Source organism: Artemia sp. Qi Xiang Cuo, chromosome 17, assembly GCF_049724085.1.
Source record: "Artemia sp. Qi Xiang Cuo chromosome 17, ASM4972408v1, whole genome shotgun sequence".
Taxonomy (NCBI): Eukaryota; Metazoa; Arthropoda; class Branchiopoda; order Anostraca; family Artemiidae; genus Artemia; species Artemia sp. Qi Xiang Cuo.
In genome coordinates, this window is record NC_142810.1 from 44,057,559 (window position 1) to 44,083,683 (window position 26,125).

A 26,125-nucleotide genomic window follows, 5' to 3' on the forward strand; every position below is an offset into this window, starting at 1 on the left:
TTTAACCATTTCAGCATTTGACCTTAGTCATATCACCAAGCTATTTCAACCATTGACCTTAGTCATATGGCCTAGCTGTTTTAGCTATTCCCCTTAACCACGTGACTTAGCGAATTTAACAAGTTTAGCTATTGATCTCAGCAACGTGACTAAGCCATTTTAACTATTTTAGCAATTGACCTTAGCCACATGATCTAGTCATTTTAACCATTTTCATTATAGCCCGAGAGACCGGGACTGAAACTTCATTATTGGACTTTCCAACTGTTCTAATTGACCGATTCAGCTATTCTGAAATTCTGATTCGGTTCAATTAAGGGGACAGTTAAGTAAAAACTGAATAAAAAAAAAATATACTTGCAAATCCCTTCTGGAATGCTCTCCAAACGATTGTCGCTGGCAGAAAACAGGGTGAGTGAGTCCAATTTGCCCATATCTTGAGGAATTCGAACAAATTCAAGACGATTTTCATTAACAAACACCCAACTTAGCGTTGTGATCTTGGTTATAGAGGCTGGTAGAGACTGAAGTTGATTTCTGCTTACATTAAGAACTTCCAATTTGGTCCAAAGGTCTAAAATTTTATAATAAAATTAAGTTAGAAGATGAGATGTAGGACATACAGAGATAAAAATAAGGGGTAAACATACAATTAAAAGTACTTACTTAAAAATGATTGAATATCATTAAAACAAACTACAACAAAATAAGTTAAAATATTATATAGGAATATTTTGCTGCAAAAATATGTTAGAATTACCTAGTGGTTTATAATCGGATTGACCTGAAAATTGGCCACCCACAAGGAGCAGGATGCAATGCAATCTTTAACAGGATAACTTGATCATTTGGAGCCAGCTAGTGGATGGAAGCTAAATGGACCAGGTAATTCCGTGGAGCAACAAAGAGTTACTCAAAGCGTGCAGAAACTGAACTAATTAATGGTTTGTGTTACGAGGAATTTCAAAATTCAGAATCCAGGTATAAATGATAAATTTAGGAATGATTAACGTGGGGGAATAGCAAAAAAAAAAAAAAAATCCAAAACAAACTTGGGATAAATTTTTGAAACCCAACAAATCATTTTGTTTTTGTATCGTCTGCTGGTTGTACATTTTTAATCTAAATATCATAAATAGCAATAGTCAATAATTTACTAAATAACAATTTAAAAATTATTTTAATTAATATGGGGTTAATAAAAGTAAATTATACTGTATCTTTTCCAGACCTATTGTGCATTAATTTCGCTATCCACAGTAAACCAAGACAAGGTCCTCACAATCAATAACACCAAAGGCTAACATAAGAAACTCACCTATTGCAACAGACAGTTCCACAATGACGTTGTCACTAAGATTAACCCGTTTCAGATTAGGGAGTGTAAACAATGCGTCGGGTATCTTCGTGAGGTTATTTTCCGACAGATTAATCTCTGCTAAATTAACCAAATTGTCCAGATTCGCCAGTATATTTAACAATGTTCTTTGCGTATTTTGAAGACTCAAAGTGTGTAAACTGATCAAGGATGGCAACTGCCTATAAGAAATGAAAAAATATATAGATGTGATATTATGTATGTATATATATATATATATATATATATATATATATATATATATATATATATATATATATATATATATATATATATATATATATATATATATAGATAACACCCCTAGTCTCTCTTTACTCAATTTGGCCCGTCCTCGGACCCCTGGCCCTCAAAGCACTCCTGTTAAGACTTTGTTCAAATATATAAGCACTTTTGTTCAAAGCTTCTCACCAGCCTAGGGCTGTCCTCTTAGTTTAGAGATCAAACAAAACTAGTATTGGCCAAAGAGCTCCGTTTGTTCAGCTTAGATATCGTCACATGTGACGATTATTTTTAATCAATTCATGATCTCCTGCAAAGCATTCCACCAATGTTAGAACAAACGTTTTTTCCGTTCACATTTTCACTCAAGTACCACGTTTTCCGATACTATTTTTGCGCAAACTTCTCTCATCAGCAAGTTTACGGCAGGAGTAAATTAATACAGCCAATACATACGGTAAAACATTTACGGCAAAGTTGTGTCTTATTTTTCCCGCTGCGAAATTTCGTAACATCCGACATTATCCGAACATTAAAACTTTGGTCTTTGCTCATTGATTCATTAAAGTTTTAACCCTCTTCACCAGTTCTTGCCTCCATAGGTCGGCCTGAGGGCTGGTCATCCTCGACAACCCCACAACCATTCAAAATGGTAGGAGACCATTCTGACATTCAATAGGAGATCTTTTTCAATCAATTTTTATATAAAGTTTTAGGCTTATCAAGTCACAGAGTTCCAACACAACAACGTCTTATTCAAAAAAATTAAAATAAAATAAACCAGAGAGAGAGAGAGAGAGAGATAAATTAACAAATCACCCGCGAAATAAAATAAATGAAGCAGTACTTAAAACAAATATAAATTACTACAAAGAAGGGCTGTAGAATATATTAACATGACAAAAAGATATTTAATGAATATATGAGACCAGAAGCACTTAATGAGTTGAATTTAAAAGGAAAAAGCATTGATAGACACATGAAATAACAGACTACTACAGATTGGTAGAAGAAAATTGATTTAGAGCGGACTCCTTTTTCAAATGGTGCCATTCTTTTTCGGTATTTCTCAAATTAAATTACTTTGCTTTTGATTAAAATACTTCAATTTGCGTGACGAGCAAGTAACATCAAAGGAAACAACTAGAGTTTTGCATGGAAATGAGACAAAACAACTAACAAAAGGCCCATACATGGATTTTTAACTGTTAATGGGTTTTGCATGAATTAAACCCATTCATAAAAAAAAAACATTGCATGAAAATACAATTCAAGGAGTCACAACATGATAAAATTTTGTATGTAACCCTAGACCCCAGAGCCCCCCTTACGTGCATACATATTTTGTGTAGACTTAATAGGAGAAAATTATTAGGTGATATTAAAGACACAAGAACTTCATTGAAAGAAATTTGATAAAATAACTTCAAATATAATAGGACATAAGGTTATCAGGCTTTATAAGGTCGTTAGTAGGTTCAACAACAGCAAGCTTACCTTAATTGATAGTTGCCGAGTGGATTATTATCAAGAAGCAATGTCTGCAAATTACCAAGCCTTCGTGTCTGTGGTGGCAGTGTTTCCAGCTGATTATTACTCAGGTCCAGAAAAATCAGGTCATTCACTTGAACAAAAAGCTGGCTAGGTATAGTTTCGATGCTGTCAACAATAAATGAAAAAATTAACTTCTTCCCAATAAATGGAACTTAAACAAAGCAAGCACTGGATAGATATTCATTTCTTGGCTTCATGAGCATTTTGTAAATTGACATTAAAATAACTTGATTCATGACAAATAAGTGAATTATTGCAAGGCCCATTCCCACGCGTGGTTAATTAAACATCAATTTATAGCCATCATCACTGTGGAACAAACAGTGCTGCTTATAAAACAGGAAGTAAACTATGATTGATGGACAGTAACTGGGCCTAGACAGTGATGTCTAGTTAAATACGTGGGTGAATCGGACTTTAGAAACAGATAGAAATACTATACTAAGTAAAACTATACAAAATAATATATAAATTTTCGGCGCCCTTCCTTGCTAAGAACAGAATGCAAGATCTTAAATTTTGATACAAAGACAAGTCCCATTACAAAATTTATACGAGTTGATGTTTTTGTATGCAATCTAAGAGATTTTTCCACAATTACGATGAATTTGAATGATACGATCGCTACAACGTGCAATAAACTTACTTAAGTTGGTTTACAAATTGACCAAAATTTGAAAGAAACATGAATGTTATTACTAGAGCACGTTCAGTGTGGAAAATATTCAGCAAATGGTTCAACTAAGAGTTCGCAATTTCAATTAAACCGAGTTCTTTTAGCAATAATTTATGGTAGTGTGGCACTATCCTGCATTTTGTATATAACATCAGAATATGTTACATTAAGTAATTCTAATTTGTCCAACAGAAAGAACATGTATTAAAAATCTTCGAAATATCCTGCGCGCCCTGTCTTGGACGACCCTGCTTATTTAATTGAAAACACAGTCTACATATTCCATACGAAAAGTTTGCAAAGCTAGAGGCACAACCAAGGAAAAGTCAATTTTTTTTATGTATATATTAGCTTCAGTTGATATGCATAATTTTCTAATTTATGTTTTCTTTGATTATACTCAAGTTTATGTTCGACAAATCATCCATTTATGATTGTGTATACAAACATCTATATTCGACAAGGCCTATTGCAGTGGCGGTTCAAGGCCTAGGCAGGGGATTATCTGCCCCCCCCCCCACAGTTTTCCTGACTTCGAAAATTAAATTGTTTTATTTTATATTTTTACACCCCTTTGGCATACCTTGCCCCCCGCCCCTGATTATGACGCCTAAAACCGCTACTGGCCTATAGAGGAGCAGCCTGGAGAAACTAGGCGTGCACAAAGATATACTAATGTACGGATATCGAGAGCAAGAACAAGCTAAACGATTCATATGTTACGAGTTATCTAAAATGTGTCAAAATTCGTTAATTACTGGAAGATAAACCAATATAAGACCCAGATGAAACTATAGCCATGAACCTTATAAATTGATTATAAGGAGATTTTACAACTTAATATCTTTTTGCTTGTATGATGGAGACAAAATCAATGCATTCATACATAAATATACTATACTCACATAGCATTGGACTATTTGGACAAAAATTACTATAGTAATCTTTTTACTGCTCCTTGGGTTATTCCCTTTTTAAAATGGACAAAAAGGGTACATATCTACTTTTGCGGAAAACAAATCTTACATCATTAGCCGAATAAAAAACAGATAAAAATCAATGAATTTACCAAACAATTCTTTTTAATTTTTTCAAAAAAAAAAATACTACTTCGCTTGAAAAAAAATATACCTTTAACACCTAAAATAAAGCGAAGAAAAAAAGACAAACTAATTTTTGCAGCCTTTTTTAAAAAGATTTTTTGCTCCTTCTGCAACAGTTAGAAATAGTACTCACGCATGACTTCTTATTCTTATCAAATAGATCACAAGTAGTTAAATATCCGAATCTTCATTCCACTCCACTCCCTGTCCCTAACGGCATAGCTCAAGGTACTATCCTAGAACCCTCTTTTTCTCACTCATGATTAATAGCCTGGCTAAAAAATTTCCTGACAGAAGGAAATTTGTCGACTATTTTACGGTCTCGGAAACTTGCAAAAATAGATTTAATGAACGACCATATGAGCATCTTCAATGAAATTGTACAAGATGCCTCGATTTTGGACATGATAATAAACCTCTCTAAATCTATGATTATGGCAATTTGTTTCCTTTTATTTCCACTATTTAAATTAAAATTTGAGTGGCCTCAATAGATTACTTGGCGTCACCATTTCGTCTAATTTAAAATGGTGTATCCATACTAAAACTAGTATCCATAAATCTAATGCATCCATCTCCCTCCTTAAGCTTCTAAATAAATTTGCCATACACCCTCCCCATTTTTTAAGGATTTATGCTTCCTTTCTCCACCCCTACCACGAATATTCTTGTCTGGTTTTGCACCCTGGTATCTCCAAGAAAGAGTCAGACACGATTGAATCTATGAGCCTTGTGAATGTTTTTTAAAGAAGGCAAAGTCCAATACTCTCTCCATTTAAAAGAATATAGGTTAGAAAGGCTTGAGTACAGAAGGAATATCTTGTACCTCAAATTCTTTATAAATGCAACGACAAACCCTCGCGCAGAATACATTTTTCCAATAACAGACTACCCACCTAGATTCCACCTTTTTCGAGCTGCATACTAACCTGTTTCTTCCTTGTCTCTCATTCAATGCTGTACCTCCAGATATTAAAGTACATTTGTCCCCTTCATTACAAAACAAAGCATCCCGCTAGTGTCCCTCTTTTATTATTTGGCACCGATGCTGCTCAATTTTGTATTTGTCCCCTCTCCCTCATTTTCCAAGGTCTTTTTAAAACTTTTTTATTGACTTTTACCGGTTTTTACGTTTTTAACTTGTTAAAACTTTTGTTTGTTAGGTTTTCATTTATTGACTCCAAAATTTGAATTCAGCCCTTAGGGGCTTGTGATAGCAATTTTTTATATAAATATCTTATATTAAGCCCAGAAACTTGAAACGACTGAAAATTCTCACTTTATATTTATCCCACATACAGGGACGTTGTTTTTATTTATGTCTTTCGAGATGACTTTTGTGCGACTTTTTTCCACTCGTGAAGTAATTTCCAGTAATATGTTGCACGCTAAAAAAGGATAGTATAATTGAACTTACTGATTATTACTTAAATTGAGTACCAAAAGAGACTTGGCCTTTTCCAGTCCTTCTGGGACGTCTTTGAGGTTGTTATAGCTAAAATCCAGCGTAGTCAACTCGTCCAAATCAAAAAGCTGAGATGGTACGCCAGATGCTTTCAATCTATTATGACGTAGGTTCAAACTTCGTAAGCATGATAACTCTGTTAGTTCTCCATGGACCTTTTCAAGGGCGTTTTTAGCAAGGCTGAGGTGTTCCTTAAAAAAAAAGCGTCTGAAGAGATCTATCAAATATGTTAACGGTGACACTTTCAGCAATAGAGGATCTTCATCAATTTAAGCAATAGAGAGCCTTCAGTAGTAGAGAACCTTAGGAAACTTTCAGGTGACGTTTTTAACTATCGAGTTAAGAAAGCGTCTTTCAGGTACGCATGAGATTATTTCTAGGGGAGAGGTTATAATTTGGAGACCACAATTTGAAAATAAGATAAAAACAGATTAATCCTATTAAAATGGGAGCACCCCTACCTTCAATCGATATCAGGTATAGTGCATATTTCCTGGAAAGCTCAATATTAGTTTTGAAATCTACAGACTATGTGCTTTTATGTAAAAAGCTCTAGGTGAAAGTACATGCAACACCCTTTACTATTATTTAGCTCGGCAGTAATACCAAAAATTTCGATTGTTTAAGATTACCTGACTTTACGTTTTATTGTAAAATTCCATATTAAAATAATGCTCTTCTTTCTGGACAGTTATTTCATAAGATTCCTGTTGAAGTTGAGTCAGCATAAGCATCTCCATCCTTACAAGCAGATTTCCTGGAGATAGTGCTGGAACCGTTTTAGGACATATAGCTTTTCACCCAGCCCCAGTAGGATCGTCGAAAAAGCGAAATATTTGGAAAACTTTTGTGAAAAATTTGAAAACTCATCTTTCAGTTGTTTTGACCATCTTCAACTTCCACTAGACAGTTGGACAACCATGTTTATTTGACGAAGTCACTCAAACGAGAATAAAAAACAATCTTTAAACAGCTTTTAAAAGCATCCTCCATCTAAGAATGAACAGTTTGAACAAATCAGTCAATCCAAATAGTAATTATACCCCTTAAGTTTCTAAGTTTTTTTTTAACCCCCTCTCTTCACAAAAAAAAGAATTAACCATATTAAAATAAAAGGATTTAACCTATGGTAAGCATTAAGAACAACCTTCTTGTCTTCAAATATACATAAATACATACTAGCTTTTGAAGTCTACCAAGGGCTTCAGGAATAGTCGAGATTCCATCTCTGTCTAACTTCAGCCATCGAAGGCCTCTCATTTCGGATATTCCATCTGGAAATTGCTGATTCTAGAAATAAAAATAGCAATCGATGAAATAGTAGGCTACATCTCTTTTCATTTTGAGAACTCTTACTCTAAAGCCTGTTTTCCTTAACAATACCCAGTAAAGGACAACTAACATTAAGGAATTGTAAAATTACAAAACAATGAATAAACATTGAAATAAAAATCCGATGCAGGGTTGCCAACTGGACATACTTTATTTACAAAAGAAACACTCCCATGTCCCGAGATACAGCAGCATAAAAGGGACACATTTTTTTTAAATTTATGGCATAAAACGAAGCATTTCATAACTGAATATATATTTTGATAAGTAAGGGATTTGCACGTTATATGACTTTTGTGCTTTCATAGTAAGTCATTCTGTATGAATGCTTTATGTAGATTTTTTTTCATTATGTTTGGTGTTAACTAGCTGCTTTGAAAGAAGTTTAGAAAGCGTCTTTAGGTCAATAATACAGGTAAAGGTAAAGAATACGGCATTGGACTTTACAGTTCCTACTGGCGGTGCTGATCTCCGTTTCTTGGCCCATCAGCTAGGAAGTGCAAAGGGGGGTTGGGGGTCAACCATCCTGTGCTTTCACACACCCTTCCTGTTTACCTTCCCCAGATTTCTCCAGGTACCCATTTAAATCTCGGTCGACTCTGGCTGAGCTTACAGAGTCACGCCACTGACCACAACTGGTAAAAAAATAATCTCTAGTTTTGAGATTTCAAGATGGACACATTTTCAGATGCTCAGGGGACACATTCATGAACCGAAAATTTGGTAACCCTATCCGGTAGTAGTTGAATATACTGACTTCTGAACTGGTAGCTGCATAATTTTTACCGTAAGTTAAATTGAAAACACAAACATTTCCAAAATAATTAAGAAAGCAATTTACTTTTCTTGAAAAACAATCTTCTTGTATAATTTTCCATCCAGGTTGCAGCGGTAGCTAGCCACCTAGTAAGAGACGATTTGATTTAAGGGTGAACATACAGTGTTCACCTGCCAAATACGCGTGTCTCAGCTACCAACACGCAATAGCTGCTTTTTTACAAATAATTAATTATCCATTGTATAAGGATGATATAGTAGCATCACTATTTTTTTTTATAAGAACAGCATTTGACACCAAAAGTAACGATATGACCTCCCAGAAGCTTGAAAATAGAGGGGACCAGACATTGTTTAGAAGTTGCTTAAAGTGATTGTCAACATGCACATGCAAGTTGATCATTGAGTGTCCTTTTTTCTCCACTAATGATCTTGTCTTATTTAATAATGATAGAGGCTATAGAAGAGGAGCAAGAGTAAGGAAGAAGAAAAAATTTTTTTGCTTCTTTGATGGTACTGGCTGCAGTATAGAACAAGAAAAGGAGGGCGAGGGAGAAATAAGTCACTTTCATGTCAAGTAGGGATGGAAAGAGGAAGGTAGGGGGGGGTAAGGATACAAGGTTTGACATAATTCATTTTTATATTCTATTTGCAGGCTGCCATAGCCTTGAGTCTTTCAAAAGGTTGGCTTTGATATTTTATAACAAATTTCCAACAACTGTAGAATTTGTGGTAAAGGGTATAAGTCCTTATGCAAGCATCTCTGATTTATCCTCTCCTGAAATCCATCCACCAAAAAGTTCTATTAGCAGACATAGTTTTTAATGTCAAATTCTTAGCCATTCTTCTTGATGAAAACAAAATTTTTAGCACCAGAATGATCAGATTAAAACAAAGGTTAGCAGGAGCCTTAGTATTCTAAAAAAGTTTAAATGTGCTATATTTTCTCAGGTCTGGAAGTTCCACCTTACCTACGCCTGGGAGTTTTTGCTTCTTTTTTTGCAACTAGATGTTTATTATAGCGTGATAATATGGATGTTCACCTTTTCTTCTTTTACGAAACTACTTTCAAAGGTATAGGTAAATCTTATTCAGGAAAAACTTTATGCTCTTTAATATGAATTATTAAAAAGATGTTTCCCAAAAGAAGCTGCTCAAGTAAAGTGCAAAAGTAAAGAATCGAATGAGTTGCCATGTTGTAAGGTGTACCCTGCCCGATTTACTACCACTAATAGTAACAGCTGATCATAGTACTATACTGCCTAAGACCAACAAAGCTTCACACGCTCTTTTTGCACCCAAAATTCAAGGCTACATTCTTTAACTCCCTCCAATAAGGTCGAATTTCCTTTAAATTCTTCCTCCCACCCCATTCTGGGATTTCCTGCTTTATACTTAGCCAAGATAGATGGCCGAAAAGCACACTTTTTGGAAAATTATCTTTCGTCATCTGCGAAATGTACTCAAGCCATCTTGGTCATTCTCTCATTGCAGCCGAACAACATTTTCCCCACAGCTTACAATCTGATATATTGTCTGTCAAATAAGTATCATAACTTTCCTTTAACAATTTCTCTAGAAAACTTTTAACATATCTTCCTCCCCTTTTGAGGCATCCTACCTGAATTGGATCGACGAATCCCTTGTTGGCAGTTTTAAGATTATTAAAAGATGTTTGGATTGATCTTCTATATCATTTTTTAGTTCTTAATTATTTGCTAGATCAAAACAACAAGCACAACCTAGCGGTTGCCCAGCATGACAACAGCAGCAAATAAAACTATTTGATGTAAACATACCGCAAAAGTTAAATAAGCAAGACATATTTAAAAGAAAAGAAAATACAGAAATTGAGCATAACACATAATTTACAGAACTGACCACAAAATCACTTGTCTTTGATTAGCCTATATACTATTTCATTAGCATTTTACAATGCATTGTTGTTTCCCCAGGATAGACAGTTTAATCCCTGTTTACCTGATTCTATTGGATCTGGCTAAGGCCTTCAAGTAGGTACCTTACAACCACCTCAGATTAGTACTTATGGCAGCAGGTACTCACACGCACATAGTCGGTTGAGTCATGGACTTTCTTATAGGTTGCACTCAGTAGGTTTGACTCTTTTCAGCCAATGGCGCCAGGGTTGTCTCCAGAGTATGTTGTGTTGTAAGTGGAGTCCCCTGAGGCACTGTTTAGGGTTCTACTATTTTTCACGTATACAGCAACAATATGGTGAATGGAATAAAAACAACTTCACTTTCTGTGCTGATGACACCAAGCTGTTTGGACCTGCCAATCAACAAAGCCTGCAGTGTGACCTTCTTAAAATACAAATATGGGCACAAGATTGGTTACTTGAGTTCAGGGTTGCCACCGTTAGTAGAATTTTACTAGATCAAGTAAAATAAAAAAAAATCTAGTAAATTTAGAGGATCTAGTAAATTTTCCCTAAATCTAGTAAAAAGTCATAATTTGTAGGAAACAAAACTTTTGTTATTTTCCATGAATTCAGTAAAACAATTAGGGTCCATTCATTACAAAATCTGATTTCGATTATGTTACATATTATGGCTACTATTGCACTCATTTTTCGATTTCGCATCGACCCTAGCGCTTAAAAATCTCTACTTTTCCCTAGTCTTCTTCTTGATACTCGCTTTGAAAGGCAAACTATTTAAAATCAGGACTGGTATGCCGGTTTAATTTGTTTTCAGAAAATTTTCCCACTCTCATAACAGCTGTTACGTTTGTTAGTTAGCTTTGTCCCTTTTTAAAGACGCTGCTGGAAATGAACTTTTTCCATACTTGCCCAAGTTCTTTCTGACTCTCTGCAGCTTGCCCAATTCAAGTTCTGGATTAGAGAGACAGTTCTTGATTTTGTCGGTCATCAAAACTAATAACCGGAATAGATTAAATGTCTCGAGTGTTTCGTCTCTGATGAAAACGAAGCAACTTGTTCTCAGGTCGTCAAGTCGAGTACATGACTGGGTGATCCCCAGCGATTTGACTCGGGCTATCAAGAAATGGAAACGAGTAGATCCCTTCAGTCAGAACTCGACACTAGTGGATACTTTAAATTCGGGTGAGGCCGAGGACGATTAAAGCCTTTTAAGTGCGACTTTTGTTTAATTGTGACTACATATTTTTCTTCTTACTTGTCAATTTGTATGATTTGCCTGACATGAAGACTATTGACACAATGATATTTTTTAAAACTAATTATTGTATGTTTATAAGTTTTCTTTTTCTTGGTAACCCTAGTCCAATTTGAGGTGTACTTTTTAATTTAAATAATTTAACAACTAAACCGGTAGCCTATTGCGTCATTCCCGTTTTGAAGTGACATAGATTGTATTGGTTTTTGATTCCCTTGAATACGAACCGGAGAGAGTCCAGAAAAAAATCAGTGAAAAAAAAAATCCTAAATTAATTGCTTTAAAATTTGCCAGAATTCTTTGTAAGCAGCTTATCCCTTATTTAAAGACCAGCCCAATTAGTGTTTTAAAACTGGCAAATTTCCTCTTAAAAATGCAAAATTGAAGGGTTTAGATTTAAAACCAAAAAACAGAAACTGGGAGACAAATTTCAAAAGCCGTCACTTTCAAACACACCTCAGATTCTAAGCACTCCATCGCCTGAACTGTTTCGTGAATATGAGTTGTAGCTTCGTTGATTTTTTCGTGGATTGTTTTTCAATTTTCAAATATATCTGAATTTTATGACCCGAAGACCTTTGATAAATTAAAGCCGGGCTTCATCAGCAGGATTTCCAAAATACGAGATTCCAGACTATTTTTGGACGTCTTGGATACACTGCATCTGCAATATGACGCCTATCCAGTAGTACATCCAAATAATAAAAAAAAGGATTTTTGAACTTATAGGTTTATAGAATTTTCAATCATACTATAAAAACGAAAGAAAAAAGGAAAAGAGAAAAAAAAAGAAAAAAGATTCTATAAATCTGATTGATTATCCTCCTATAGTAAAAATCGATGCTTGATGGTGCGCGTGCGGCGGTAGCTGCACGTGCAAAAAATTTTTGAGCATTTAGTAAAAACAGATCGATTTGGTAAATTTTTCTTCTCAGATTTAGTAAATTCTTCCAGAACAGGGTGGCAACCCTGCTTGAGTTTAACATATCTAAGAGCAGTGTCCCTCAGTTTGGTAGCAATAACCCTTGTTACCAATACAGCATGTCTGATCCCAATTCAAAAACACACACAGTGCTTAAGACAGGTTTTGAAGGAAGATATCAAGTAGTAGCCTACTAATAGATGAACAACTGAAGATCCAGGGCCGATGGCAACAAGCAGTCTAATGAACAAATTCAAGCCTTGGTCTCCTCAAATGCACTATAACTAGCCACTCCCAAAAAATCTTTCTAAGGCTATAGTAACGCCTGTATTGGATTTCGGTACATGTCTCAGCCCCCTTCCTATAAAAACGATACTAGCCTAATTGAGGGAGTTCAGAGGCGTGCCACAAAGTGCAAGGCTAGCCTATATGATCTCCATCACAACAAGAGACTGGAGTGCTTCCAGCTGCTAACCGTCATTTTCAGACGCCACCATGACGCATAATACTGGTCTAAAAGCATAATGCATAAATAAATAACCCCCTTTTTACCAAACATTCAAGCCAGCAACATACAAGAGGTCACTCACATAAGCTGTCAAAATATCATGTTAGTATGCGAACGTGGAAACATTTCTTCTCGAAGCGTGCTGTCAACAGCTGGAATAGTTTTCAAGATGAAACAGAGATTGCGCTCACAGTTGCATGCCTTAAGTCCAGACTTGACAATAAATGGAGTCATAGGCAGCGCAGTTGCGCTGCCTAAGTAAAGAACGAAGTTGGCACAATGTATTATTTTTCTTCCATACCAGGGCACTTCGTATTGAAGGAGTTGTCGTAGAAACTTCGAAAAGGGCTCATTCGATTGGAAATTGAAATGTCTAATGCCATCTTTATTAGTCAAAAGTGAATGAGAGGCAACTTAGACCCCTTCTACGTCCATCATCTCCCCAAGCACAACAAATCAAAATTGTGAGATAAGCATTTTGTTCAGCGTAGTTGATGTTCATCTAGAAATTATGTTTTTGGGGGGGGGGGGGACAATCCCCTCACAGCCCTTAGGGCAAGGGTTGTAAGTTTAACCCTGGGGGCATATAAGGTTTTTATAGAAAGCATTGTCGTAGGAACTTCAAAAAAGGATCATTCGATTGGAAATTCCAACGGCTAGTGCCCTTTTTAACAGTCGAAAGTGATTGGAGGGCAACTAACCCCCCTCTTACGCCCACGTTTTCCCCAAACACATCCAATCAAAATTTTGAGATAGCCATTTTGTTCAACGTGGTTGAAATACCTGGAAACTAGGTCTTTGAGGATGAAAACCCCCATAGCTCTCAGGGCAAGGGTTATAAGTTATGCTCTGGGGGCAAATAAGGTTTTCACAGAAAACGTTGTCATACGAACTTTAAAAAGGGCTCCTTCAATTGGAAATTGAAATGGCTAGTGCCCTTTTTAATAGTCGAAAGTGATTGGAGGACAACTAACCCCCCTCTCACGCCCACCATTTATCCCAACACATCCAATCAAAATTTTGAGATAGCCATTTTGTTCAACGTAGTTGAAAGTCCTGGAAATTAGGTCTTTGAGGATGATAGCCTCCGCAGAACCGTCAGTGCCAGGGTTATAAGTTATGCCCTGGGGGCATTAAAGGTTTTTATTGAAAGTTTTGTTGTAGAAACTTGAAAAAGGGTGCATTCGATTGTAAGTTCAAAGGGCTAGTGCCCTTTTTAATTGTCAAGTGATTTAAGGGCAACTAACCCCCCTCTCAAGCCCACCTTTTCCCCAACCACATCCAATCAAAATTTTTATATAGCCATTTTGTTCAACGTAGTTGAAAAATTTGAAAATTAAGTCTTTAAGGATGAAAACCTCCCCCCCCCCCCCAAAGGGCAAGGGTTGTAAATTATGCGCTGGGGCATAAAAGGTTTTTTATAGAAAGCGTTGTCATAGGAACTTCAAAAAGGGCTTATTTGATTGGAAATTGATATGGCTACTGCCCTTTTTAATAGTCGAAAGTAATTGGAGGGCAACTAACCCCCCTCTCACGCCCACCCTTTCCCCAAACATATGCAATCGAGATTTTGAGATGGCCAATTTTTTCTACATGTTGAAAGTTCTGGAAATTAGGTCTTTGTGGGTGAACCCCCCCCCCCACAGCCCTCAGGGCAGGGGTTGTAAGTTATGCCCTGGGGGCATATGAGGTTTTTTATAGAAATAGTTGTTGTAGAAACTTCAAAAAGGTCTCATTTGATTTGAAATTGAAAGGGCTAGACCCCTTTTTAATAGTCGAAAGTGACTGAAGAACAACTAACCCCCCTCTCATGCCCACCATTTTCCCAAACACATCCACTCAAAATTTTGAGATATTTATTTTGTTCAACGTAGTTGAAAGTTCTGGAAATTAGGTCTTTGAGGATGACAACCCCCCAACCCTCAGGGCAAAGGTTGTAAGTTATACCCTGGCGGTATATAAGGCTTTTATAGAAATTTTTGATGTAGAAACTTCAAAAGGGCTCATTTGATTGGAAATTGAAAGGGCTTGGGCAGTTTTTAATAGTCCAAAGTGATTGGAAGGCAGCAAACACCCCCTCTCATGCTAACCATTTCCCTAAACACATTCAAAGTTTTGAGACAGCCATTTTGTTCAACAAAGTTGAAAGTTCTGGAAATTATGTATTTGAGGATAACAAACCCCCCAAAGCCCTCAGGACAAAGGTTGTAAGTTATGCCCTGGGGGCAAATAAAGTTTTTATAGATAGCACTGTCTTAGAAACTTAGAAGCTTAAAACTTCAAACAGGGCTCTTTTGATTAGAAAATGAGAGGGCTATTGCCCTTTTTAATAGTCAAAAGTAATCAGAGGGAGAGTCCCCCCCCCCGACGCCCATTATTTCCCCAAACATTTTGATATGATCATTTTGTTCAACGTAGTTGAAAGGTCTGGAAATTATGTCTTTGAGGATGACAATCCTCCCCCCCCCATAGCCCTCATGACAAGGGTCGTAAATTGTGCCTGTGGGGCATATAACGTTCGTATAGAAAGTTTTGTTGTATAAGCTTCAAAAAGGGCTCATTCGATTGGAAATTGAGAGGACTAGTGCCTTTTTTATTAGTCAAGAGTGATCAGAGGGCAAATGTCTCCCTCAATGCCTATCATCTCCCCAAACACTTCCTTTCAAAATTGTGATATAACCATTTTGTTAAGCCTATCAGAAAGGTCTGGAAATTAATGTCTTTGGGGATAAGAAATCCCCCCAGCCCACAGGTCAAGGGTTGTAAGTTGTGCCCTGGGGACATATAGTTTTTTTTTTATAGAAAGTGTGGTCATATAAACTTCAAAGGGCGCTTATTGGATTGGTAATCAGACGCTCTAGTACTCTTCTTAAGAGTCAAAGTGATCAGAGAGCAGCTACCCTCTCACCCCTACACACACGTAATATTGTCCCGAAATGGGTACAATGGAAATTTTGAGGTAGCCATTATGTTCAAAATAGTTTAAATATCGTATGACAAGCCTTTCGGGGTTGAAACAAACCCCAAAGATTAGAGGACAGAGTTGTATGCTATTACCATGGGGTATATTGAAAATTTTTATGGATGGGATGGTTGTTTAACTTCAGGAGTGGCTGAGTTTTTCTCCCTGAAAAGGACTTTGTCAATATGAAACGAACAGAAATTAATCAAAAAAACTTTTTGCACAAAATAAGTTTTTCAAAAAAAGTAAAGAACTTCATTAAACCAAAAATGAACAAAAATAGAATCAAATAATCAACCAAACACTGAACTACCACAAATCAGTATCAATAAATAAATGAAACCCAAAACAAACAGGAATTAAGTCAAACTCAAAACGAGCAGAAATTAATCTGAGTAGGGTTCTAAACCCTATGCTTTCTAAAAGCAAGAATATAATTTGTACTTTAATGAAAAAAAAATATTTTAAATGTTTTTGCTTATAATTTTAAGAAAACAAAAATTACTTAAGATTTTAAGGAATAAATATCAGCATATGTATATTAAACTGACAATGCAAATTTTTTTCAGTAAATTCATTTGAATTTTTTTCAGTAAAGTACAAGTTATATTCGGGCTTTTAGAAAGCATAGGGTTTAGATCCCAACTAAAACAGTAAAACAGTAGTAAGTAGCAGTAACAGTAGTAAGTAGTAGTAACAGTAGTAAAACAGATCCCAACTAAAACAGTAGGAAAAAAGAATTTTCTCCAGATATTATGAAGAAACATATATCTGAATTTCTCACGCTTGCCCACGTTTCTGATGCAAGGAAGCAAATCTCCCAGTTTTGCCGTCCTGGAGAAATTCAGCCAAAAAGAGTGGGTACAAATGTATTTATTAATAGTTTCTCTGATATTTTCAATACTATCGCAAAGTATGATGCTGATGATGTTGGTCTGCCAGTCTTTGTTATCCGCAACCCTAGTGAAGTACCACTTATTCTTGCTGATGCTTTTTGTGTGTTGAGTTACCATGTAAACTCCTGTTTGTCTGAGCTACGCTCTTTGTCTGAGTGTGTGAGAACTCTCCTGCCTGGAACAATTGGATGTCCTCTGTCGTTAATGCAAGAGTGTTCTGTCTCTTCAAAACTTTCCTATGCAGTTATTCTAAAAAACCCACCAACTAACCTCAAAGATCCTATTGAGTGCAAAGAGACCCTTGATACCCTGGATGGTCATGACGGCACCGTAAGTGTGAGATTTGATCCTGTCAAGAAAAGGTGGGTAGTCAATACCTGAGAAAAAGCCTCAGCCGTCTCTCTCAATGTATCCACTCATGTTCTTAATCAAACAGTGCTTGGTATTGTGAGTAACATCCCTGTTGTTGTGCAAAAATCAGAGGTTATTAGTATGATTCCTGGTCTTGTTGATGCAACTAAAATTGGAAGTTCTGAATTTCTAGACAATGCTGCCTTAAATAAAGCTATAAATGAGGGTTTGCATTTGGAATACAAGCTTTTTAAAATTAGACCTTTCCAGATGCTACTGTTGTCAATCGCCAAGCCACATTGTCAAAAATTGCCCACTCCCATCAACTAATCAAAAGTGTTCATGGTGCACTGCTGGACATTGTAACACACGTGATAATCCTTGCACTGAAACCCCGAATTGCTCGAACTGCGGGGGAAATCATGTTTCCTATAGTCTCAGATGACCAGTGTTAAAAAAAACTCTGAATAAAGATAAAAAATGATTGCTAGTGGCAATAGATTTTGCTTTGTTTGACTTAACATTAACAGAGCAAAAGACAAAGATCTTCTTATTGATGAGCTTCTTGATTATAATATAGTTTTTCTATAGGATCATATTCTAACTAAAGCCAATACAGATACTCTTAGCAGTCACTCACCCACCACACGTTTGTACGTGAAGCTAAAAAAACGCGCGGATGACCCTCTGGGGGCCTTGCTACTTTAGTTTGCCTCGCTAAGAAACCTGAGCTTATTTCTCTGTTCATAATTTACTGGCAATAAAATGCGGCAATATGGTCCTTATCAACGTCTATATGGCATGCCATTGCAAGAACATTTCTTCCCTATCTGTCTTCACGGGTTCTTGTAAGCAACTCAGGACACTTCTGCTAAGAGTGTCCAATCAGGGATTAAATTGGATTGTGGCTGGTGATATCAATACCAAAGAAGTTTTGGCTTCGCCTTTTGATTGCTTCTGATTGGCCCAAGTCTGGTGAAGTATTTAAAATTAGGCAAAATTCGAAATCTCAGTTCAGATATTCTTTGCGTCAAGCCCGCCTGAATGGTTTGGATGGCCCCTCGAATCGGAAGTCTTCGTCCAATGTAATTATTAGCAGCAAGTGTGTGCCTGCTACCATTTCGATTATCAAAATCAGTGATTTTGTAACTCATTTTACTTGTCTTTTTCTACATTTAATCATTCTATCCAGTCCATGTTTTCTTTCTTATTGCATAATACTGTTTCTCAAGTTCTTTGGCAAGTCCATATATTGTCAATATCTAGTGGTGATATCTATTAGGCTTTTTTAAGAGTGTTAAGAAATCAAGTACACCTGATATGGATGGTCTGTACTACAATTACTTCAGCATTAAGAGTCCATTATTGTGAACACACATTCAGCTCCTATTCCAGATGTGTTTAGCCCAGTAGTTAGTTCCAGATAGTTTTCTTTCGGGAATTGTAACATCAGTGTTGAAAAAGGGAGAACACGCAGATCAGTGTTCCAGTTATCGAAAAATTACAGGGTCCTGCTTCATGAGCAAGCTGTATTGCCTGAAGTTTTGACTAAATGTGATTTTTCTGATTATCAAGTTGGGTTCAGAGCCGGTTTTAGTTTTTCTCAAGCCCATCATATTCTTGGTTAGTTGCTAGTCTTGACAAGAATGCGAAAAAGGCTACTCTATTTATGCTTGGTTGATACCTTGGGCACTTTTGACAACGTTGGACACTCGCAAGTGCTTCACTGCTTAGTTGAAGCAGGAGTTAACTATTTTGTAGTAAAAGTTCTTCAATATTGGTATTCCAATTTGTTGGTTTGGTTAAAATGGATGTCTGATATATCCAAGCCTATCTCGGTAAAGGGAGTCAGGCAAGGTGGTGTGCTGTCTCCATGTATTTTTAAAACTGTGCTTGCAGACTGTTTGCAAATGCTGTCTCCTACTGTGTTTTTTAAAAATACTGCTGTTATTCACATTGCCTATGCTGATGATGTTCTGCTAGTTAGTCAAACTAGGTCAGGCCTCACAAAAAATCAAAACATTCTGATTAATGCTTTGAGTATGATTAGACTTTCTGTAAATACTTCAAAATGCAAGTTTCTGTGTTTGAATATTTCTAACCCTGGTCCTCCTTTACATGTGGGTACAATGCTACTCAAGTGTGTCTCAAAGTTGAAATGGCTTGGGATTACTTTCTCTGATACACTTTTGACTACATGCTCATCTCTGGTTGCTAGTGCTCTGCAGTATATTTGCTTCGCATATGGTAGAATCTTGCCTAATAGAGGGAGGTACAGCCGCCGAGGCGTGTGTAAACTTTACCATAATTTTTGTTCTCCTGCAATTATTTTTCTTTCTGGTTTGTAGCCTCTAATGCGCAAAAAAGACCGTCTTCAGCAAAAGAGAGGCTATTTTAAATACTGTAAATTCCTGCTATATTTACCAAGGTGGTACAGAAATCACAAGATTATTCCTTATTTTGGACTTATCAACCCTCTAGTGCTGCTTGACAACATGGCTAAGGATCTGAGGACCAATACTCTAAGCAAGATATGTACCAGATATGTTTTACTCCACATTTATTTTATATTTAAGGTTACAAATAAACTTACTCACTTACTTACTTATGAAGCATATGGAAAATAGAGATCAAGTGAGGAAATTGTCAGGGAAAACAACACAGGACTATGAGAATGCTATAGCCTGCTATTAAGGTTTTTGGAAGTGGTTCTCATCCTTAAGGGCAGAATATCATTCAGTAGCAACTCTAGTAGTATGAAGCCAGTTAAAAGCAATCTTTGACACATGGCATATTACTAGTGCTATAAGTGATAAGCTTGTGTCTGTCTTCAGACCACTATGTGACAGCCATCTCTCTGAATTGCTTGAGCATAAGACAAACACTGTGATGCCATTCATTATAATTAATTGGTTGGAATATCAAAACATGAATTGAAAATTGGCTCATGTAACCCCTATAAATAAGCCAGAAAGCAACAAAGTTGCTAGAAATTATCAGCCTGTATGCATTACATCTGTAGTCAGAAAGCTATTATTAATTGTGCAACTCTCATACATCTAACCATAAAGAACTTTTTGAGCCCCTGTCAGCATGGTATTTGACCTAATCACCCTATAGATACCAACCTCATTGATGCTTAGGAACAAATAACTGATCTAATTGGCAAATAGATTCCCATAGGCCTGGTTCTTTTGACTATGCTAAAGTATGTCACCAAAGCCTTTGTCTGAAGCTAAAAGCTGTAGGTTTACATTTGGATGCAGTAAAGTGGATCTAAAGGTTCTTTTCAGAAAGAAAACAAAACAAATTTATGGAGGGATTGATGAGACCTTAAGGTATAATATCAGCAGTTTTCTACATGGAGCACCACAGGGAACAGTCTTAAGACCAACAGTCTTTAATATTTGTATAAATAATTCCCCAATTGTCCAGGACAAGCTCAGTCTCTATTTTGACAACTCAAAGACTATTGCATCCTTTATCCATTCATTACTTTAGTCTGACCAGCTCACTGGCAGTATCTGCAGATTGATATTTAAATTACAAAGTGCTAAATAATGCACTTTGGGAAAAAGAGCCAGATGCAGCAGTATTACATGGCCTCAAAAGATATATCTTGACATCCCCTTCTTGCAAGCAATGCAGAGAAGGATCTTGGAGTCCTTGTCAATAAATACCTCAATTTTGGTTACCATGTTTGATGAACTGCAGTGTAGGCCAAGTAAACACTAGTTGTAATCAAATACATGTTCAGTAGCCAGCATGTGCTATCATGACCAAGCTTTTCATTGCCTTAGTAAACCCAAAAATTGAGTTTGGTATGCATGTTACCATGCCACTTAACAAGACAGACCAGTTAGAATTAGAATCCATACAAAGGTGTGCCAGCAACTGCATGAAAGACAATGATTACATACTACATTGTGAGAGGTCTAAATTTCCTACCCTTAGCTACAGAATGAAAAGAGGTGATATTATTATAACATTTAACCTAATAAACTCTGGAAAATTCCCCTTCCAGTAAATAGTTTAAATTATATAGGCCTAGGCTATGTTTCCAACACATCACTCTTGTTTCAAACAATGCACCTATACATTGAATCCACAGAGACAGAACTGAGAAATGGGAAAACACATGGAAAACATAATTTGGGCCAAATAATTGTACATTAGATGGAGGGGATTGGAGTAAAGTATAGTGGAAGCACCTTAAAAGTGGTTTAACTAAAATTTTCTATATACTAAGAAGTAAAAATCATTTTTTTTTACATGTTTCCTTCTCAAGAACCCTAATTGTGTATCAATACTTCCCTTCCAGCTAGACAACACTGCCAGAACAAGAGACTACTCAGTAGAGTTATTTAGAAAAAAAAGCAAACACAAGGTTGAGAAACAACTTCTTCTCAAACTGTGTCATGAACATGTGGAATTCCCTTGGAAACAAAACAGTGACTGCTCCTAGTGTTGATGCTTCTGAAAATTAATGGACCAGGGCTGGTGTACAAAACCACATGAAACTGCATGGGATGCTCCTGATGTGCCTGCTCACCTCAAAACTGATCCAGAATCTAGGCTAAAGGTTTACCTTGATTGCAATTTAAGGCCATAGAAACATCAGGAAGAATTCTAGACTAGCTAGTTTTTGCTATCTTGGAAAGTAGTTAGGTTAGGAAAATGAAACTTTCAGGGATAAATCTAAAGACTAAGTGTGTCATTGGAAGGTATTTGGAAGGGCCTACCTCCACTCTTTCTCTCTCTAGAGGGTACTGACCTTTAATAATCTTAAAAATTTGGGTTTAAGCCTAGGACCCCAGCCATATGGTACATAAGGAAACATGATAAGAAAACAATTGATGCTTCATAATATGTATAGTATCCTAGTTAACACCCTTTGAATGAGGAAAGCCTTTATCTTCACTTCTTTCATTGTTGTACAATTTTTCTAATAAAGTTCAGAAAAATAAACCTGGATTCAACCAAATTTTTCTATTTTCAAATGCTCTACATATCTAATAACACACCATCTGTGCTATCTAATTATTTCTCATAAAAACCTGTTAATAGACAAATAGTGAGAAATTTGGTAAGGTAAGATGGCAATTGGGCATTTGTTTATACTTAAATACTTTTTAAGACTTATAGAATAAAAAAAAATATTTATAAATGTAATAGAAAAACTGGAAACACAATGAAAGAAGGGAAAATAAATGTTCTCTCCTTCAACATGTGTTAACTAGGAGTACTCTGCATACCCTTAAGTAAGAATTGTTTTATTAACATGCTTCCTTATGTATGGCTGGGATCCTGAGCTTATACCCAGATAAATGTTATATTTAGATTGAGGATGCAATTCTGGGTATATATTTCCACATTAGAGGGGTGGGGTATATACTCTGTAAATATATAGGTTCTAGGCAATTCATGAATTTCTGCCCAGCTGGGCTCCTTGGCTTATACCAAGGGTTAACATAGTAGCTTAGCAATACCTTCCTGGAGTATGCTTTTGGCCCTGGATTCATAACTGAGTTTCATTTTCCTAACCAAACCACTTTCCAAGATAAAAAAGTAGCTTGTCAAGAATTTTACCAAATTTCATGAAGTAAGCACATGGTTTTATATATTAAGGCCATTCTTTTACTCATCTTTGTGCTAAGATCTTACATCTTTTAACAAAGAATGGTTAAAAGTGAAATATTAGCACTAAGATCTTACTTCTTATAGCGTTTTTTTACAAACATCTTTCATCATTCTGCTCTGATCAGCAGTCTAAGAATAATGATCAGTAAATTATTAAATTTCTCTCATCATTGTTCTATTTGTTAAAAAGATGATGTCCTCTTTGCAGAAAGATGTAAGATCTTAGTGCAGACGAACAGCCTTAATGACATGCATGTACACAGCTTCTTTTTTAGGGGAGGGGGGGGGGAGGGGCAGCCAGTTTTTTTATGAGGGGGGGGGCTATTCACATTGTTATATTGGCAGTTCACAAAAACTTACATTGCCAACAAATTCTATCATGCCTATGAAATCTTTATTGATAAGTAATCACCAAAAATCATAAATCATCAATAAGATTCAGCATTAATCAATCTTCTTGGATTAGAACTTAATCTTTCCAAGACATTATGGATAATTGCTTCTTGTTTGACTTATTCTGTCATTCTAGCAGTTTATTTCCAGCTTTTTCAACCATCTACCTTTTAGCAAATTACCTTTTTTTCAACTACTTTTTCAGCTATATCTAGCATAAATTTGAAGTTCTAGGGGGGCAGCTGTCCCCTCCAACCCCCCCCCCTCCCCTTCTGTATGCCCATGCCTAATGATAAGTATATCATCAAAGTTCATGGGTGCCCATATGGACACCCATGAACACTGTCATTCAACACAGGGGTGCCCATATGGGCAGCCCTGGCTGAATGACAGCATCATATATTTGTATTAATTTTAAAAAAAACATTTTCCACCGAATAAGTTTTCAGAGAAAAGTAGAGTTCTATTAAGTCAAAAATGGGCAGAAATAAAATTAAATAATCTTCCAAGCGTAAAACTACCACAAATCAATATAAACAATTAAATAAAACTCAAAACAAACAGAAATTATAATAAATAGCCAAGTCAAACTCAAAACAAGCTAAAATTTACAGTACTAGGGCTGACAACCCCCATGCCTTATCAAAACCAAAACATAACTTAGGCTTAATTGAAAAAAAAAATAAAACAAATGACTGTGGATTGTCAGTTTGATATACCTAAAAACTCAAAACAAATTGCCAATTAGACCTGGTAAGCCCCCCCCCCCTAATGTATAAAAATATAACCTGAATTAGTTTATATAGGGTTGGGGGCTAAAATTCATTTCCAACAAAATGATTATTATATTTGTAAAGAGCATAAAAAAGGGCATTGAGTGGTATATTCACTTTTTTTGTAACTCAATAATATGATTTGGTAAATATTTACCCAAAGATGGGTTAAAAGAATGGAAATCTTTGCAGAACAATGCAAGATCTTAGTGCAAAAGAATGGCCCTATTACTGATGGTCTATCAGGGGGTGGGGATAAATTGTCAGAAAAGTGAAAATGATATTTGGAAATAGCCTAAAACAAGGAATCTAATTGTAATACTTTTGGTAACCATACTTATATTTCACTAAGATTTTTCAGTCATCCTGCAGAAAATTTATGGTAGAAATATATGACCACAGCTCTTGAGCATTTGTTTTATAAATTATTTTCAAGACTTGGAGAATAAGCACAAAAATGAAAAAAAAGTGATTGAAAAAGTGGAAAAACAAGGAGAATAGTAAGGATAAAGGTGCTACCCTGGAAAATATATTAACTAGGACAATTTTATGGTAAAATTCTACTTTAACTATTTTTGGCTATCTTGGAAAGGAGTTTGGTTAGGAAAATGAAACTTTCAGGGACAGATCTACAGGCTCAAGTATGTCCAGGGAAGGTCTTTTGAAGTACCTACCTCCACTCCTTCTTCCTCTAGAGGGTCCTGACCTTTGATGACCTTTAAAAATATGTGTTTAATAAAAGTGAAACCTTGCAAAATAGATCTTCTGCTTAAAATGCAGTCTAACAAAATTGAATTCAGCCTCACAACTTTGCTCAATCCAGATTTATAGAGTTTTAAAGATATGCAAATACATTTCCTAAATTTTGAAAATTAACATTGATATGGCTTAAAATACTACTCAAATAACAGAAATTCCATTTTCAGAACTGAAGCCAGAGAAAAAGAATCATAACTGAAAATTAAGGTAAAATGTTGTTTTGTCAAAATTTCAATAGGTATAGATCTGTCATGTAGGCAAATTTCAGGATCCTCTAGAGGGAGAAGGAGAGGAAATAATTACTTCAAAATATCTTCCCAGGACATATTTTAGCCTGTAGACCCATCCCTGAAAGTTTCATTTTCCTAACCTCACCCCTTTCCAAGATAGGTAAAAGTAACTAAAGTAGAATTTTACCATATTACGAAAATTCCTTGGTCAATATATACCAAATCATATTGAGTTAGCCTAGGACTAAAGTAAATACACCATTTGATGCCTTTTTTATGCTGATTATGAATATAATAAGCATTTCTATCGGAAATAAATTTCCGCCCCCCCCCCTATATAGGCCAATTCAGGGTTAGGTCAGGTATAGCCTATATCGGGACGGGGGGGGGGGCTGAAATTCATTTCCGATAGAAATGCTTATTATATTCATAATCAGCATATAAAAAGGCATCGAATGGCGTATTCACTTTATTTAAAACTCGATAATATGATTTGGTATATATTGGCCAATTCCTTTATTTGAGAAAAAAGAAGAATGAAAGTGGTTTAGGCCTACACCTAGCCTAGGGAATTTGTCCTTCTAGATAGTGAAAATTTCAAACTGACACAAATTAAACAGCAAAATAGATTCATTGAACGGTGCTTACCTGAAAATGGTAGTTCGAAAGATCTATACCTCTCACAAAAGGGAGAACACCAGTCATACCCATTATCAAGAATATGACGATAAAGTTTTAAGTGTTTTGCTGTTTGGTGACATCTATTAGTTTGCAAAATTCTTCTTAGATTGCAATCTAAGGCCGTGTCTTCATTATGGCTTTTTCAGGCAAAGTCGCCCGTGCTTTTTTACGTTTCAAGGCAGGCTCGGTCCCAACTACTACTTTTTATGGCTCAAAAAGGGAAATCAGGCGCATTTGAAGTGACTTTTTTCAGAAAAATATGTTGCATAATTAGAAAAAACTGTTTTTACCCAACCGTCTTCGCCTGAAAAAGCCATAATGAAGACAGGGCTTAACTAGGGTATC

General features: G+C 36.0%; 1 protein-coding gene across 2 annotated transcripts in view; it reads right to left on the bottom strand.

Annotated features, from left to right (window-relative positions):
• The window catches only part of fliI (FLII actin remodeling protein), a 110,020-nt gene extending 84,150 nt beyond the window's left edge, over positions 1-25,870 (bottom strand). For both annotated transcript variants that reach the window (XM_089103465.1, XM_089103464.1), the window contains exons 1-6: positions 25,748-25,870; positions 7,578-7,688; positions 6,351-6,589; positions 3,098-3,259; positions 1,319-1,539; positions 358-574 (exon numbers count right to left, since the gene is read on the bottom strand). In XM_089103465.1, coding sequence (XP_088959591.1) covers positions 358-574; positions 1,319-1,539; positions 3,098-3,259; positions 6,351-6,589; positions 7,578-7,688; positions 25,748-25,810 — 1,013 coding nt within the window. In that variant the 5' untranslated portion in view covers positions 25,811-25,870. The remainder of the gene's footprint in view (positions 1-357; positions 575-1,318; positions 1,540-3,097; positions 3,260-6,350; positions 6,590-7,577; positions 7,689-25,747) is intronic.
• Between the last annotated feature and the right edge of the window lie 255 nt (positions 25,871-26,125).